The 17,774-nt window shown below is 50.7% G+C and overlaps 1 protein-coding gene across 1 annotated transcript in view; it reads right to left on the reverse strand.

Annotated features, from left to right (window-relative positions):
- Nucleotides 1-17,774, reverse strand: part of PLXNA1 (plexin A1) — a 225,109-nt gene that overhangs the window by 69,779 nt on the left and 137,556 nt on the right. Inside the window, exon 10 of the mRNA XM_019536823.1 lies at nt 11,489-11,689. Coding sequence (XP_019392368.1) covers nt 11,489-11,689 — 201 coding nt within the window. The remainder of the gene's footprint in view (nt 1-11,488; nt 11,690-17,774) is intronic.

The raw sequence follows: 17,774 nt of genomic DNA on the forward strand, positions 1-17,774 counted from the left end.
GTCAGCAGAGCTCTGAGGACAGATCTGAATGGAAGCTGAGAGGCTACGGTGACCAGTACAAGAGGAGGTCTCTAGACAGGACAGAGGCCCCAGAAACCGCTGTCTTGCACCATCATACACACTTGTGCTCAGGAAGGGTGCAACAAAACAAGTTCTGAGCAAAGATTGCTGTACCCAGGTGTGCATGACCTGAGATGAAATGGCAGAGGAGAATGAGGACTGGGGTCCTGAGCAACTAGACTCAGTGGCTTGAGTCTGTCAGAGGGCAGATGGAAACGTGCTGAAGAGAAAGCATGAGCAGCCTATCTGACTCAGATGGCAGATCCTCCAGAGAAAACTTGGGCCGGTTTCAAACACACAACTGAGCGCAGCCTAGGAGGGGAGCCGAATAGCTTTCCGCCCCTCAGCACCCGTGTGCTGGGCTCTACGCAGCTCCTCGCAAAAGTCGATGGCATCACCGAGCCCTGACGCAGAGCAAGAAAGCGGTCACACTCCGCACTCTGACTGGGAGGGAAACAGCCTCCTGCCTATAGGACGTGGCAGGTGAACACAGAGGTGGCCCATTTCCAGTGGGGTTTTTTAAAAATGTATTTCCTGTTCGCAAAGGCAAGGCAAGTGGGGCCTAAGCATATCCTGGAATCCCCAATCGTTCCCATATTCCAGTGCTGAGACACTGTTTGATAACTGTCATGCTCATATCCATTACATCTTTACCCTTTCTGACACTTTGCAAAGCCCAGTTACCCCTCATAAGTCATAACCTCCTCTCAGCCCCACCTCAGCTTACAGGTAAGTTCAATTTATCACCTTCCTGAGGGAACTGAGGTTAAGCAGCTGAAGAGATTTGCCCAGCTCACCACCACTTCCGTGAGAAGGACTTGAGTGCTCCTGGTTCCCAGTCCCATGCCCAGGCCACCATGCCAAGCTGCCTCCAGTTCATCCTAAACATGTCTTCCCTCTGACAAACCAATGAATAACTAATGTAGGTGAACACGCTATATTGCACAATGACTTAATGAGTCCTGACATTCAGAGGCACCCAACCTGAGGGTGCTCACATGGTGTTGGCTCCTCTTGGCTTGCCCGCTAATAAATTGTATTAAAAGACACAGAACATCCATTAAACACTTTGCTAGGAATAACTCCTGTCATCATTGCTGGGGTTGTCAGCCAGGGTTTCTGTGATGGGGAATGGATGGGGAAGGCAGGGGCTGGGCAGTGGTGAATGGGAGGGGACATACCTAATCAGAGAGGCTCTACCCTCTGAAAAAGCCTGGGGACCCTTCATTTAACCCCACAGTCCTTTGGGGGAAAGCACGCAGCAGAAAAGCATCAGCACAGTGGACAAGTTGCTGGAAGGGAAAATTGCTATCTGGGAGCAAAAATGGTGGCCACAGATGAAAGGGAGGGAGGGCTTCTTGCGCTGTTTTCAGAGCCTCACCCTAGGATCCAGGACTCGGAGAATACCAATCAAACTGTACTGACAACCTCTCCTGCCTCCAGCAGCCTGGTTAGAAGCAGAGTAATAACACTCAGCAGGACACACTCAGTGCTTTGTGTCGTCCAAGTGCTCTGCCAGCTTTAACCCAGTCTTTGCCACAGCCCCGGGAAGCAGGTCAGTAGGATCTCCGCTGGGAGAGGCAAGGCACAGAGAAGGAAAGGAGCACACAGCCCTGCCAGGAGTTCCTGGCATCCAGGTCCTCGAGCTTTGCACTTCAGACGCTTGTGAATCTTGTAACAAAGATCCTGCACAGGGTAACTCAAAGGAGCGCCTGGGGATACACCAAGGCAGGGCGCTCCAGCCAAGCCGGACAGTTTCCTTCCCAAGAGAAGGGATTCAAGCACTGATGCTCTCACCCTGCCTCTGGACTGACTCTCTCTCCCCTATCTTGCTCCTAGCTCTGTCGCCTTGTACAACCCTAATAATTCCTTTCAGGACCTTTCATGGTCCAGGACAGGGCTATGTGCTTTTCACCTTTCACTCCACTGCAAAAAACCAGCTCAGGACAGCAGTCACTGCACCCTCGATTACCAGGCTGGTGCCCTGTCTGTCCTGCACGGCCCACTTCAGCAGATCCTGGACTGGTACTAATAAGCATCAAGACAAGCAGTATCAAGGGTCTCTGGGCACAAAGTTTTGGAAGGAAGGGGCTTGTGCCAAAGCAATTCCTTTACAGAGAGACCCCAAAATTCAGCTTCCCAGAGACTGGTACATCCATCAGGGGGGCTTCGAGGCCCTGCCAGCACAAGAACATCTCCAGCCATGGGACCAAGCCTGCTTCAGTTGCTCCAAATTCCATTTGCTCCCAACCCAACAAGCCAAAAACACCGTCCTCCCAGACGGCTGTCTAGGAAAAGCAAGCCCCTACACTGGATTCTCCCAGGCATGTGATAAGGCTGCAGCCCACATTAGCAACTGGAAGAAAGGTGATGGTTGTCAGCTGCAAGCAGCGTGCATTGCATAGGCTTGGAGCATCTGTCTGCATCCCAACTTCCCTCTCCCACACCCCCGTCTACAGGCGCGCGCCCCTTGATTGCATTTCTGTAGGAACGGTTCAGTTGCAGCTGTGTCCTATTTTTTCTGTAGTTGATGACCTCAACTCCTTCCCCGTGCTACGGGGATGGCAGTAATGTACATCGCGTCTCGCTGGAGCTCAACTGCAATTCATCATTATTTTATCTGCTGGAATTTAATTGGATCCTATCAAACTCTCCTGATACTCCCTTTTCACTTTAAACACTGCTGCAGGAAAGATAAATGTAGGCGCCGTGAGGAGAGAGAGAGCGCTGCTTCCTCCAAGAACGTTTCTGGGGTTGCAGGATCCAATCCCATTTCCCTCTCAGCGGCTGGTTAATTAGAGATACATATACTGTAGGTGTGCAGCACTCATAATAGGGCATGTGTGTATGATTTATGTTCCCCTATAAATATACTCCAGGCCCACTAAAATACCAGCGCTCACACACATAGCACAACCTGACAGGATGGCTTCGGCTTTGATTTTATATCTCTTCTCTCTTCCTGCTATTATTCTCTCTTTGCATTCATGTTCCTTCCCTTCCGAGTCACGCAGCTCCAAAAGCCCAACATGTCCCGAGCTCCTGGAAAGGAGCCCAGGATACAGCAAGCTGAGATCCTGAAACCCTTGGGCTCTGGTGCGGTCAAAGCCTGGACCACATCAAGGTTAACTGCAAAGAAACCCCACAAGCCACACATTTGCCAAGCACACTCATGGCAACACGACACCTCACTAGTCAGCTGAGCCTCCCAGCCCCATAGCCTCCGGGAATGGGCATGCAGTACCGTGTTGCCATGGGCAGCCCGGCATCTCTTTTAGCAGAGGATAAGGTGTTGTCCTCAATGGTCAGTCGGGGCCCTTGGCTTCCACTCCCACTTCTATTAGAGGGTTTCTGTGCATCCCTGAGCAAGTCCCATAACCTTTCCGTGCCTCACTTTCCCCAGCCACGTGTGGGGACAATGCCACTATTGCAAGCTTAGTTATTCCGGCACTTTGCATTCCTCCAAAGAGTAGTGTTAACAAAATGCTCAGGAACAATGCAGACTAATCCCCTCACAAAAAGGGGCTCAAACTCTGGCTCTCATCTAACTGCATGAAATGGGTGATAGGATCCTTGACAAACCATCCCAATAACCATCTGGTGTTCAGCTTTCTGACTGCCTTCGTTGCCCTGGGTGATGACAGGTCACAGGCCATGTTACTGTCAGGTTACTGAGAAGAATGGAGAGGACTTGCCTTTCATTTTCCAAAGAGGCAGTCACATCAGCGGATGCCTTCCCACCCAATAGGTACCAGGGTAGGAAGGAGCAAAGTTCAAAGAGATGATGGCTGGAAGCCAGAGGCAAGTTGCAGAAGGACGAGTAACTCGTTGCGAATGACAGGAGGACTGAAGAGATCAGCCCGAAAGGACTCTCCTGAGTTGACACAGCTGCTCATCACCCAGTGCTGCTTTTGTGCAAGGGAATGAGAAATAGTTTCAGAGTTACGTTTAATTTAAAGCACCGAGACGACCAACCCAAATAAAAGGAGGAAATAGGAGCGGATCAGGAGTTCAATTCTATTTTTAAACTTAAAGGCAAAGAATGTTTCATGGGTTAACCCCTGACATTACACCCTTTCAGGGAACATTCTCAAGAGCAAAAGCCGGGACCAAATCCATGCTTGGGGTAGTTCCTTAAGACCTTTTTAACTGCATCAGAGAGAAATCTGGCAGCATATATTTTTATAAAAAGCCCCTCCTTGTGTTACTAGCATTGCCACAAATGATGGAAGACGATGTTATTTTTCATCAATAATGCTGTTTATCTTTTGCAGCGACCAGAACAATGGCTGTGTTATAAGGTGGGTAGGCAAGGTATCAGCTGGCAGAACGAAAAGGGGGGGGACTTGGAATGTGAAATGCAGTGGTTTACCTTCATTCATTTATTTGAGAGCCTGTATGAACCGTGAGGATATGTGAATATGTATCTGCCTTCCATTTCAAAGTATGACACTAAGCCTGCAAACACTTGCCTACAGGAGGAACTTTATTCATGTGTGCAAACAAGCATCTGCAAGATTGAAGCTAACGTTCATCTCCATGCCGTTGAATGCTAAGGAGTTTTTAACTGCAACAGAGATTGGATTTGTGAGTTGGAATGCATCTTGATACTCAATAATAAGGCAAGGTCTTGTATAAGTGTTTTTAAAAGATTTTAAGAAACTAGTTAACTAAATTTAAAGTTGACTTGGAAAGGTTTTTTTTTAAATTGAACTAACGCTTTTTTTACTTCTTTATGACAGATAAAGGAAAGCTCAGGGGCACTGGGTTTTTTTGAGTGGGGAGGCATTAAAGTTCTTTTCTGCTTGCTTTTTTACTTTAGAGCTAGCAGGAATGTCTCTCCTGGTATCCCTTGATTTTGCTGGAGGACCGGTTGGGTGTCTCAGAGGATGTGCATGCTCAACATTAAAACCTTTACAAAGGGATTGCTGAATGTTTAAACAAAAATGACCTTTCTTCAAAATGCTAACTAGCCACTGGAGTTAGATCAGTATTAACAAACCAAACACAACACAAAGAGTTTTAAGCAGCCTTAACTAAAAATCTCTTCCCAATTCAGAACCTAATCCAGAAAAGAATCCTTTATTCAGCAAAACACTTAACCTTGTGCATAGATTCCCATAGAAGTTATGGGAATTAAGCATCTGCTTACATACTTTCCACAATCATAGACATCAAATACCCACTTCCTATCTCTGATTATGTATGCGGTCCTTTCAGTAGTTCACCAGTCAAGAGGGTCTTCCAGATAACACAAGGCATGAATTTCTAACATTAAAAAGTACAAACTTAAAACCAAGCAAACTAAACAAACCCAATTCCCTTTCTTCTTTATTCATCATAAAGAAATTGAAACAACCCAGGACACAAGTTCATCCTCGCTTCCCCACTGCAGGTCAGCATTAATGGTATTTGATTGCGTATAGAGTATGAAGTGCCATCATCAAGCCAGATGGACTGAAAAAAAAGAGATAGGAGTAAAATTTCAAAAAAAAGTGTGAATTTTAAGCACCCACACTAAAAAAAAACCTAAAACAGCTTGGCAAATTGCCTTCAAACTTTAAAACAGGCAAGTGTATGCTGAAAGCCAAGACAGCTTTTTTCAACTAAGGTTTTTTCTTGTACAAAGTCAGGTGGGTCATGAAAACAGTAGGGGAAAGACTGGTTTGAAAAAGAAATGCACTTCAAACCTTAACTCCAGCTCTAAAATCCAAGTGACCTGTAACTCAAAGCAGCAAGATTTGTTTGGTAGTCCCATTCACAGAACCAGTTCTATAGTATGGAGGGATGTTAGACAAGCTTTTGGGCACTACGTACACTTTCACAGGCCAAAAGACCCAAAGATGATCCAATGAAAGATATTATCAAACATCTTGCTTCTCAAGTGTTTCCTGGACCATCATGACATCAACACTTCTGTGACGCAAATGAAGTTTGCACCCCGCACATAGACATTGTGCTTTTTATTCAGGAGATGTCTGATAATACCTAGGCCAAACTTACGTTCACATTGGTTATTCAAGTTCTGTTTGCAACCTTCACTATGGAGATGTCACCTACACGGAGGGTGGGCAAAGCTGCCTCCAGAAGGCAGGTATTGGACTGGGGCACAGGAATCTGGGGTCTGCTCGACCTCAGCTACCAACCCCACTGGGTGACCTCAACCAAAAACCTTTATCTCTATGTCTGTCTCACTTCTTGTCCATTTAAACTGTCAGCTTTTTGAGGCAGGGAATCTCTCTTGTTGTGTCTGTGGTCTTACTGTGTCCTACTGTGATGCAAACTATCAATAGAAATGGACGGCTTTGCAAAAAGCCTTTGTTCGAAACAACACCTGGCCCCTAACCTGCTGGGCCATCACATCTGTTTAAGCCAGAGCCTCAAAGGCACCACAGTTAATAGCTGCGATTATAGGACTGCACTGAAAAGGCAGGAGGCACAGTCTGCCATGACTACTTCCCAACATCCCCACCATTCACAGGCTGTATGGACCAGAGGGAAATGGGCACAAATGGTCAGTAATTCCTGACCCCAGCACCCAAACCCACCTGCTCCCTCAGTCACCCAAGCATCACTCCCAGGTGCTGCATTTAACACAAGTCACTGTCCTTTCCCACAGGCTGAGTATCAGATACAACCTTCAAGACCCATTAAGCCAGCGCTTTCACTACTGTTCAACCATGCTATTTATTTTTATATAGTGTCCTTCAGAACACAGCATCCCCAACTGCTTCAAAATGAGCTAAACCAAACTGCAAGCTAAAGACAAAGAGAAAAGTTTAAGAGGAAACAGAGGGGACTAGCCCAGTCCCCTCAGTTCCCACAAAAGCAGTGAGATGAACAGTGCTAAGCATCCTCAAGAATCAGCCCTCAAGTGAGTAGACTCTGCAACCCAGGAAAAGTCCCTGCCTGGAGGACTGAACAGACTTGACAGGAGGGGCAGGGAGGCAGGATGGAGACCAGGGGCTCAGAACGAAGAGGGAAGGAGAGAAGAAGTGGGGGAGGCAGGTCTGCTCCTCAAATGGGAAAGGTTAGAGATCAATAAATCAGCAAGGGTGAACAACTGATAGTTCCCTGGCTGAGAGGTTGCCGACACACCAACAAGCCTGCTCTTACTTTCATGTGGTTGGTAGAAAAGCATGCCTGGCTTGCTTCCTCCCACCCCTGAGGAGCGCGAGCCTGCCGGGCCTGCGACAATAGAGCACCGGGGTGCATGTATGAACACAGATTTGCTCTAACCACCCCAGAGTTGCCTGCTGCTCTCTAGACCCCAAACCAAAAGGCTCTGTAACATGTAGAGCAGCAGGGATTTGCTGCCTTTGGGGATCCAGGAGGCTCCTAGTCTTGCCAACACTCACACATGTGAATGTAACGTTGCTCAGCAGATTAATCCTGCCCACCAGAGCAGGACCGCTGATGTGACTGCAGCCAGGCCTGAGGACAGCGTGGCCTCTTCCCCCCCCAGCCTTAACCCCCCACCCCAAAGCACCATCACAGTTGCCCTGGGGAGCAGCCCAGCCAAGAGATTTGCTTGCACCCTGCAGAAGTGCTTCTGTGACGGGTGCAGTTCTGTGCAGCCTTGCTGTCCTACAGCAAGTAGGAAACCCCATTTCTCTCTTGCCTGCCACTGAAAAATGGCTCCTCCAAAGCACTGCACGCTGGCAAGCCACAGACTCCCCGGCCTCCTAATCGACCCCATTTCAAGGCCTGCGAACACTGGCAATTGGGATGCGATTAGGGCACACGTGTGCTGCAGTAACAGCCCTCGTACAGCTGAGCCAGTATTTGGCGTAATTGGCCTCCTGCTGGGAAAATGACCACTCAGTTGACCTCTGAAGCATCTTCTGCAAGGCAACAGGAGATACAGAGCAACGGAGCTACGCAGAATATAAGAACAAGAGTCCAGCTGAGGCCCCTCCATCCTGGGGGCCATCTCATCTGACAAGAGGCAGCAGTAATCTCCTCGCACACGCACGCTCTCATCCATCACAGCCTTCTTCGTTCCGTTCTTCTCGAGTCATTTACAACTCGCCTACGTTGAGTCCTAGAGATCAGGCTGAGCAAAACGGTGCTTAGCTGAGGGAGATGGATGAGGTGGAACCTGAGGTGGCTCTGGTAGGGGGCAATCCCCCACCACCCCGATGGAAATTAGTTCAATTACTCCAGCTTCTCCTTTAGTTGCTTCTCTTGAAGGACACCCCAGCCCCCACGCACCAGAAGCCTGGCTAAGCTACTGAAAAGAAATCGCTGCATACTCGCGAGAAGCACAAATGTGAGGCTGATGGCTCACTGTAAGGACTGAAACGTAGGTTTTAGGTTGCCCTGCACCTCTGTGGCTTTGGGGGGTGGTATTTAGGTGAATGTTGAAGAGTAGCTTTTAGAAGCAGGCAGGGAGGGCTGGATATAGGGTCACCTGGATAGTATCAGGAAGCCCACCCCACAACGAAAACCTCTTTGGGAAGGAGTTACTGCCAGGGTTTGGGATTCGAAGAGCCGTCTCCCTGGAACCCTGTTGGTAATTCAATACAGACTCCAAGTCTCCCTACAGAGAGCATTCCCACTCCAGAAAACATGATTTTTGGCCTCTTATGTGCTCAGTTGGCCCTTGCTGCTTCCCCCTGAACTCATGCGTCTCCATGGCTGACTTCATTGTTATTTCCATAACTGCAAACGGGCTGTGCTCCAGTCTCAGCCCACAGCACGTATGCTGGGATTAGGTCTGTCCTTACTGCTGGCCTCTTACTCAAACGTCGCCCCTACCCCTACCCCTACCCCCATCCCCATCCACACACAGCACCTCTTGCTTTAGGCTCTGCTGGGATGCAGGCTACAGATCGGGTATTGCTTCACTCAGGCTGGTGATGAAGGAGCAAGTAAGCTAACTCATTCGAGCGCTGACAGGCTTCTAGTGCCTTTCCACAATTCCCTGCACATACCAGAACAGAGTTCTCCCACAACCCTCTAGGAAAGTGTCCTGATGAAGTGCAGCCTACTGTGGTATGAAGTGTTGCACACCCATAGTAGCAAACACTCGGGTGAACCCAGCACTAGTAATGAAGTACCTGGAGGGGGGTGGAGAGCAGGCTGCTCGCAGCCAGGCCTGGCTAACCCAGGTTAATTCTGCAGGGCAGATGTACCCCATGTGTTCACACTCACAGTGTCCCCAGAGACGCCTCTGCTTTATGGAGAATTTAACAATAGTATACAAATCCCCACCTGAGCATTCTCCTGAGCATAGCTTTTCCCTTGGGGGAAGCTATATTTACAGTAGAGCGCTGACCCAGCCTCTAATTCCCTCTATAACAGATAGTTTATGCTGCGTTAGGTCCAAGGCCAGCCAGGTAAGAACATACCTGATGTGACATCTGCCCACTAGCTAAGGACTTCCCACTGCAAGGACACAGGCAGACATACCCACTTTTTAAACGCATCAGGTGTATCTGGATGGAGCATCAGGTAACAAACCGAGAGCTATTAACTCCCAGGAAAATGAGAGGGATAGACTTACACCTAATGATGCCCTCCAGGTCCAGCCCAGTCCCACCCCAATGAGACTGTGTGGGCAGAGGGAAAGAGAAAGAGAAAAGACCATTTAGATCTTCAATAGCTTCTAAATGTCACTTGTGCCTCTGAAGGACAGGAGAGCAGGGAGCATGGCTCACATCATGGCTGCAAATGAGCTTTCACGGTATGAGTGATGGAAAACAAATTTTAAAAGGATTAAATCAGAGACACAGAGAAGGAAGGGAGGGGCAGTTTTAATGTGGATGAGGAAAGGTTGGTGCAGAGCCCACCGGGTCAGCCAAGGAACTGTAGCAGTGGTGTTCCCCAGAGGGCAACAGCCTAGTAATCCTTCAGATCTCTCTGTTCACAGCTTCACGCTTTCCACAGAGGTCACCAAGCAGGACCAGGTATCCAAGCTTCCTGAGTGGATCACACAGCCTGGCTGTAACAGCCACCCACCTCCCTAGGCACAGGGTGGATCAGAAGGAAGAGGTGAGGGGAGCTGGGCCAGCTGAAGATCGAGACAAAATGTGCACTGGCAGAGCAGTGGGAAGGAGACACGAGGCTGAGGCTTCTCTGTATGGCTTGTGGACCAAGCCCAGGAGTGCAGCCAAGTGACTGGCTCCCCTCTTCCCCCGCTCATGCCTAAGCCCCAATGTGGCCACAATACGTGGCTCTGGTGAGCCATCCCAAGTGCATGCCCCACCTCTACCTTGCTGAAGAGCCCGAGCCTTGTGCTATAGCGCATACTCCAGATCTCTCAGGCATGCCCTCCCCCAAGCTGTCTACATGGCCTAGTTTGCAGACTTGGGAGCAAGTGGGCAAGGCTAATTTCTCAGTGGCACTCTGAGGTTCACTCCAGAGGCAGCGTGGCATAGACTAGAGCAGCGGCTGGGCCTCAAAGGCACCAGCAGAGCTAGAGGAGAGAAGGATAAAATAACAGGGGAGGAAGAGGCTCTGGATTAAGGGGCACTGGTGGAGCTGAGCACAGAGGCAGTTGGGAGGGGGGTGAAAAGCACTGGCAGAGCTGGATAGGAGTCCAGGATTGAACTGGTCAAGGGGGCTGTAGGGCAAGGGTGAGGAGCACTGGCAGGGCAGTGAGCGCAGGGGCTATAGGGCAGGAAGGAGGGGCAGCATCAGCTGCAGGGCCTCAGAAGAGCTGTAAGTTAGGCCTGACTGGGCTCAACAGAGTGGGCTGGAAAGCGTGACTGGACATGTGTGTGCATGTGTGAGTGTGTGCAGTGCTGGGTATAAATGGGGAATTAACTCAATTCCGCTTGTAAAGCGGGATCATTTGGTGTTAAAGGAAACCAAGTGCAGGCGGCGGGGGGAGGAAGGGGGGGCAAGCAGAGTTTCTGAAACGCCAGTCCAGCTGGCTTTCTCCCAGGCAACTTTCTTTGGCTTTCATAAGCAAATTTCCTTGGAAATGCTCATAAAGCAGGGGAGGGTCCCCTGGGGTCAGTTTGGCTGAATGGCTGCGGTGGGCGGTGGGCTGGATGGAGCACTTCCACACAACCTGACTCCGTGCAGCTGGGCCAGTGTGAGGCGGGGGTAGGCGGGGGTGAGAATGCATCAGGCAAGTCGGGCAGTGAGGTCTGGGGGGTGAGGAAAGACTTTCTCAAAGTGACAGTTTCAGCTTGCAAAGCAGATGAGAGGCAAAACCAGTAGGAGAACAAGCCAGGCCACCGGGGTGACCTTCAACCTGCCAAGATTAGGAAGGGAGCAAACACCCTGCAAGTGAAACGTGTTCTGAATTGCCGGGGCAGAGTGGGGGGGACATGAGCTCTCCCCCCAGACGTGTGCCTCAGGAGAGGGGTCACGCCATAGATGCCTTGCAGGCTTGAATGCACTTCCCCTCACCAATGACCTGGACCACAAGGGAAGTCCCAGCAGGGGCGGGAGGCGAGGTGGGGGCTGCACTCACCGAGGTGTTCTGGCACTGGATGCTGGTGCTGTTGAAGCGCAGGGCAGTGACACGAGTGGTGCTGCCAGGGATGTGGAAGATGCACTCATAGTTGCGCTGTCCAGACTGCGGCTGGGGCAGGTTCTTGGCCATCAGGGTGATGGGCTTCACCACACCCACAGGGATGTATATCTGGGTGGAAGGCAGGATCTGTGGGCAGTCCTGTGGGGTAGGGGATGAAAGATCCAGAATTAGCACCGAAAATTCCCCCAAACCCCAGAAACACTGCTCATGGCGAGCTCTGGCATCCTCCAGACACCACAGAAAAGCATACACATATCAGGATAACTGTACAAGAGATGAGACAAACCCAATCCTGCATATACACCAGAGTGTGCCTCTGTCCACAGCCATGCCCTACAGTTGCCAGGAGCTCATGGCAGCCCTGATTAGAGCCCCACATATTCTACAGCACATGGGATCTAGAGCTGGGGCACAGCCACCTAGTTTCCATAGCACTCCACCGCTGTGGAGACACTTTTCTGCTCATGTTCAGTAAGACACTATATCTGTTTCCCTCCACCCTGCCATTCACTTTTTGTTTTTTTTTTTTTTTTGGGGGGGGGGGGGATGTGCAGGATATAGGGCTGAAAATGCAGAAATGCAGGTAGTTCCGGCTTGTGGGAGGAACAGTTCAGCTGCACAGCTTGCAACTTTAGCAGCAGGATGTGTTTATGTTTAAATGTAATCACTAGGTTTCAGAGTCAACATGCATCAAGATGTACCCTCCAAGGCTTCCCATTCAGAGCGACTATTTCAGAGCGGCTGCAGATTCAAACATGTGGCTGCATCTGCCTCACCCCATTCACATCTGGAAGGCGCACTTGCTATGACTGACACCTGGTAATGACACTTTTTAGACACTGGTAATGACACGTTTTAGACACTGAGGTCCTGGAACACATTTCCGTGAAAGAGGTGGATTTCCCAGAAAGCCTTGCAATGCAGAACAGGCATTCACATCCACCACCCAAACCCCACACCCACACCCACTCCTAACCCAGCCCTTACCTGGCAAACAAGAACCAGATCAGGCTGATTTTAGAGCCGGCCAGTGACATGCTCTAATCATCCAGCAATGCTCTATAAAAGAGGCCATTTCAGCCTCAATGTAGTGTCTGTGCTTGGTGCTCCAGAGCTCAGCTCCATTACATGTTGCACAAGGCCTCCAAAGTTAACAAAGCACTGAGATGTCAAATTATCACACACCATTCTCCTGCAAACCTATGGGTGCTTGTTTTGCCCAAGCCAAAGAGGCACTGCAGGGCAGAGCAAGCTCTGGCAGGAGAGGAAAGGGGCTTGGGGAAGGCCTCTGAGCAAAACATCTGTCAAGTTAGCATGCTTTACCTGTGCCCTGCCTGCTAATGCGTGAACAGCGGCACCTCTAGTGGCTCAGCCCAGCTGGAGAACAGGTACCGCCTGTGCCAGCTTGGGTAACTAAGGCTAGCACAGGACAAATGCGCTCGGGGCCATGCATCTGGCTCCCAGAAAGGAAGCCCTTCTTCACTGAAGGGCTGTGTGCTTACAGTACAGAGAACATGAGATGTAATGGTGGCTAGATCTTGGTACTTGCAAGCAGGCAGTCAAAGTCCTCTCACCCAGAGCCCTGCCTGGGCACCTTGCTGCTGTGACAGCCCCCGGTTTCAGCACTGGGGCCAACAGAGCTCTGCCAGTGTGCCTCAGATCCAAGCCCATCCCCACAGCCCCTTAGTTGTGACCCTATAGTAGCCTCTATAAACCCAGTCCTGGAGTTTCCTTTTCCTCAGTCCTTGCCCGTGAGCCCTGAGGTGCTGGACTGTGAGGAAGAACAACCTAAAATGAGCAGTGCACTGGGCAGGGGTGAGGGCTCAGAGGTGATACAACTCATGGGCCTAATATGGCAGTCCCTGTAGTCCCCTCAGGAAGGAAAACCCTGCCAGGAGCTCATGTCTACTGTCCACCTGAAGCCCAAGCTGCATGCTGCCCTACTAATGCATGCAGTCCTGCAAAATAAGCAATGGAGCCAGATCTGGCTCTTGTAGCAAGTTGAACATAGCAATCCCACTCAGCCCTCACCCAGGAGAAGAGCTGGGTTTGGAGTGGAGCGCCCACACACCCCGCCTTGTACAACATAACCACAGAGCTCTGATGCAACGGTGATGGACCAGGAGCACCATCAGAGTGGCCACTGGCCAGCAAACACGGCCTCAACTTTGAGGGAAGGTAGCATGTGCCATGGCTGAGTTACAGCTGCACCTGGCCCTGGGTTTTTAGTGGAGCAAGCCAAGAGCTCAGGGAACAGCAGTGAGCACCTGAGTCTGAGCATCCCCTCGTCAGCCAGCTTTGAGAAGAACCACTGGGGCTGCAGCATTGCAAAGCTCTCAACTTTTCACGCATCCCGTTTGAGGGCTGCTCTCTAAGGAGCCCCAAGCCCCAGTGTGCAAAGCACAGGGGACCAGGGAGAGAGCAAAAATAAACGGGCCTGGACAGAAAAACAGCTCCATGGTCCCTCAGGATGATGCTTCAGCAACAATAGCCTGATGCAATCCCCAGGCCAGCCTTGCAGAGCCTGGCTGGGGACTTGTGCCTGAGGCGGCTACTCTTAAAAGTGCTGGCTTTAAATAAGGGAGAGAGAATAACATGTTTTGAAACAAATGTGTCTAAGAACAGAAACCAAGCTGCACCAAGGGACCTGCAGCTGCATCTCCTGGCAACCTGGCAGGAACCATGCACGATGCAAGCTTGATGTGGTGATCCTAACTCCAGGAACCAGGGCTGAAACCAGAGGCAGCAAGAGCCAGGATCGAGGTGCCACTCTGCTACGCCTAACACCATCAAAGCACTTTACAGAGACCCTGCCTCACAAGAGTCCTTCTGCCAGCTCTGGCAGACAGGCAGAGAACTGCCCATAGGTGAGATGGACCCGACTAATCTGGAGGTTCGTTTCCACTGCAGACACAGGCCCTTAGGGGCTATATCCCATCAACTGGTTACCGAGGTCCAAGCAACAGGGATCCCATCACCGTCCCGATCCTCACTGTCACCATCAAGCTCCATCGTCTCCATTTTGCAGATGGGATGCATGAGGCGCAGAGAAGGGACGGGGCTTGTACAGTGCTAGGACTCAGGAGTCCTGGCCCCTGCACCCTAGACCATGCTCCCCAGGGTTGGTGCTAGTCTCACCTGCAGTTTTGGTAATCCTCTCAGCAAATCAGCCCAGATGAATGTTACATATTAGGCCAGGGATCTTCTCAGGCAGAGGCCTGGCTTTGGATCAGGAGAGCTGATAGTCTCAGCTCTGCCTGGGTCCTTGAAGCCACGATAATACAGCTTCCTCATGCAAGAAGTCCAGCTCCCTGCCGGTATGCTCTCAGATGTGCTGGGAACAGCCACCACCCATCATTCCTCCCCTCAACCTCACTTCCAGGTCCCCAGCTACCCCATGAAATAATTCAGCACAAAATAGCCAGTGCATCTCCTACCCCTTCCAAGTGCCACCCTGAGGGCCTTGACTCAGCCTTGCCCAGTGTGACGCCTTCTCCCACAGAAAGGCACATGCTGGAGGCTGGTTCCCCTCACCCCATGGTGTCACTTTATGACCCAGCTTCTCCCCACTCTACACACCAACCAGGTCAAGTCCTCCGGCAGAGCAAGCCTTCTGCGAAGGGAGCGCCGTACCCGCTTTGCTCAGGGTAGAGGTCGCCTTGCCTCTGGGAGTGATCAAGTCATACCATGTTTCCTTGCTGGGCTGGATTCTCCACAGGGGAAGTCCAGCAAGAGTCCCTTGCCTGGCATTTGCTGTGCAGTGGGAAAACACCTGTTGCCAGACAGTGCCCAGTAATCAAGATGTCCTGTGTCAATCAGGAGGTTAACTGGCGGTCTCAGAAACAGGCTCTGCCCTACTCAGCCCCACTCCCTGCAGCACCAGTGAACTGGTGGGTTATCGCAGAGCCCATAAGTCAATCACAGGGCAAGATGGTTACTTCAGTGCAGATGCTCAGACATGCATTCCTTGGTTTCTGGCTTCAGGGACAGTTCATAGGAGGCCCAGAGCTGCAGATCCAAAATCAAAGCCTCCCCCCCACAACACCCCAACCTCAGGGCCACGATTCATAACCAGGTGAGTGGTAAGACAACAGGGACTCTGCTCCCTTAGCTGTGTTTACGCCAGGGCTTTGCTTCACTGTAGTGAGACCTGAGCAGCAACAGGCTTAGAGATGGGCAAATCATTGATTTTTTTTCCCCTTTCCTGGCTGAACAGAGAAACTGAAAACACTAAAATGGTGTCAGCTTGACCTAAAACTGAGCCCTTTCCAGCTTTGTCAGCAAACAGGAAACCAGGCTGAAATACAGCTTCAGGTTGACCGAAATGGTTAATTCAACCTGAAACAGAGTATTTTGTTTGGGGAGGAGGGGCAGCAATGGATTTATGCCATATTTCATTTTAACAAATATGAGCAAACTTGGTCTGGAAACATCATTCCTAAACAAAACCCAAACCCATTTGCTTTGAAAATGCTAAGACAATGCATGTCACTTTTTTCAATTCCCACCCCACCCCCTCATTTTTCCTGCCCAAATGACTCACTGGATTTAGCCTGAATTTAGGATCATTTTGGTCAACACAACACTGTGGTTTTTTTCTGGCAACTGATTCATCTGAAAAAAATGACTCTATCCATGTACTGACAGAGAGGGAACGGGGGCACTAGGTCACAAATTACAGGTCACCAGCTACACAAAACTCACAGTGGCAACCATGAAATCAGAAGGTGGGGTCTATTCCAGGCTCTGCCACTGACTCACTTCATTCTGGGCCTCAGTTTTCCCTCTGCAAAATGGGGATAATGCCACTGACTGCCTCACGCCCTCTCCTTTGCAATGCATCACACACTATGGATTAAAATGAGCATTCTCCCTGCACGGTGAGACAGTCCCCTGGAGAGGATTCCTCCTCCCTTAAACAAAAAGTATCATACCCTTCCAACATAACACCATACCTTCCATTTCCTTGTCCCTTGGTATTTGCTACTCCCTGCCACTGCCTCCCAGGCCCTGAGAAACTGCCTATCCCTATGTAACTACCAGGTTCCCATTCTCCTCATGCCCTCACACCGTCTGCTACTGGCACAGGTGCTTGCAGGCAGAACACCCTTCCCTGAGCTAGTCTGCAGACCCGCCAGCCTCTTCTTTAAGCCCCTCCTGGATATCCTCTCCCACACTCACAGAGAGCTGGCATGTGGATTCTGGGGACCCTGGGCACAAAGTGGATAGGGAGCCATTTAATGACATGACAGCAATGGCAGCAATTTTGCCTGAGCATATGTGCGGGTGCAGTCAATGTATTTGCTGGTGTGTTCGGGAGCTTGTGGGTTGGCTCCCAGCAATATACACCGTGTGTGGGGCATGGGTCACTCCCGCCTTGTATCAGCGCTGGCTGATGGGTCTTGGGGCCTTGTCACGCTGGCCCATGACTTAAGGCCAAACCTGCCCCCTCACAACAACAGCTGCGTTTGAGTGGTCCTTAAAAGAACCAGCTCATATTCCATGAAGCCTCTGCCACGTGGGAGCTGAGTGCCATGCCCCCTTAGCCTCCGCTCTGTAATACTGCTTGCTGGGTCGCCCCTGGGTGCTGTGAACTGCCCCCACAGTGCCCACAGATAACTTGTGTGTGCAGGCATATGGCATGACAGGCACACGGTGCTTGCACACGCAGCCACACACCCACCCACCCATTTTGCTGACTTGCTCTTTGGGCCAGAGCCAAATCCTCTGGCGACGTCACATGTTCTGCATCTGTGGGGAGAGCTGTCTCATCCAACAAAAATTTCACACGGCTACAAAACAGGAAGCACCTGGAGCTGGGAGGCCCCCTCTCCCCAGCAAGCCGCATGGCCCCACGCCCCAGGCTGCAGGACCGGGAAAACCGCAGGGGAAATGCCTGCAACCTCATCCAGCCTCCCCGCTCCCCTGCAGCAGGGTTGGAAGGAATCTGAATGATGTGATCCCCAAGAACAGCTTCACAAGCTGATGGCACTCCCCCCCCCCTTACAAATTTCATAGATTTCATAGACATTAGGGCTGGAAGGAACCTCGGGAGATCATCGAGTCCAGCCCCCTGCCCAAAGGGCAGGAAGTCAGCTGGGGTCATGGGATCCCAGCAAGATAAGCATTCAATTTACTCTTGAAGGTGTTCAATGTAGGTGCTTGAACCACCTCCGCTGGCAGGCTGTTCCAGACCTTGGGGGCTCGGACAGTAAAGAAATTC

The sequence above is a fragment of the Crocodylus porosus genome, unplaced genomic scaffold (assembly GCF_001723895.1).
Source record: "Crocodylus porosus isolate Cpor-Errol unplaced genomic scaffold, CroPor_comp1, whole genome shotgun sequence".
Taxonomy (NCBI): Eukaryota; Metazoa; Chordata; order Crocodylia; family Crocodylidae; genus Crocodylus; species Crocodylus porosus.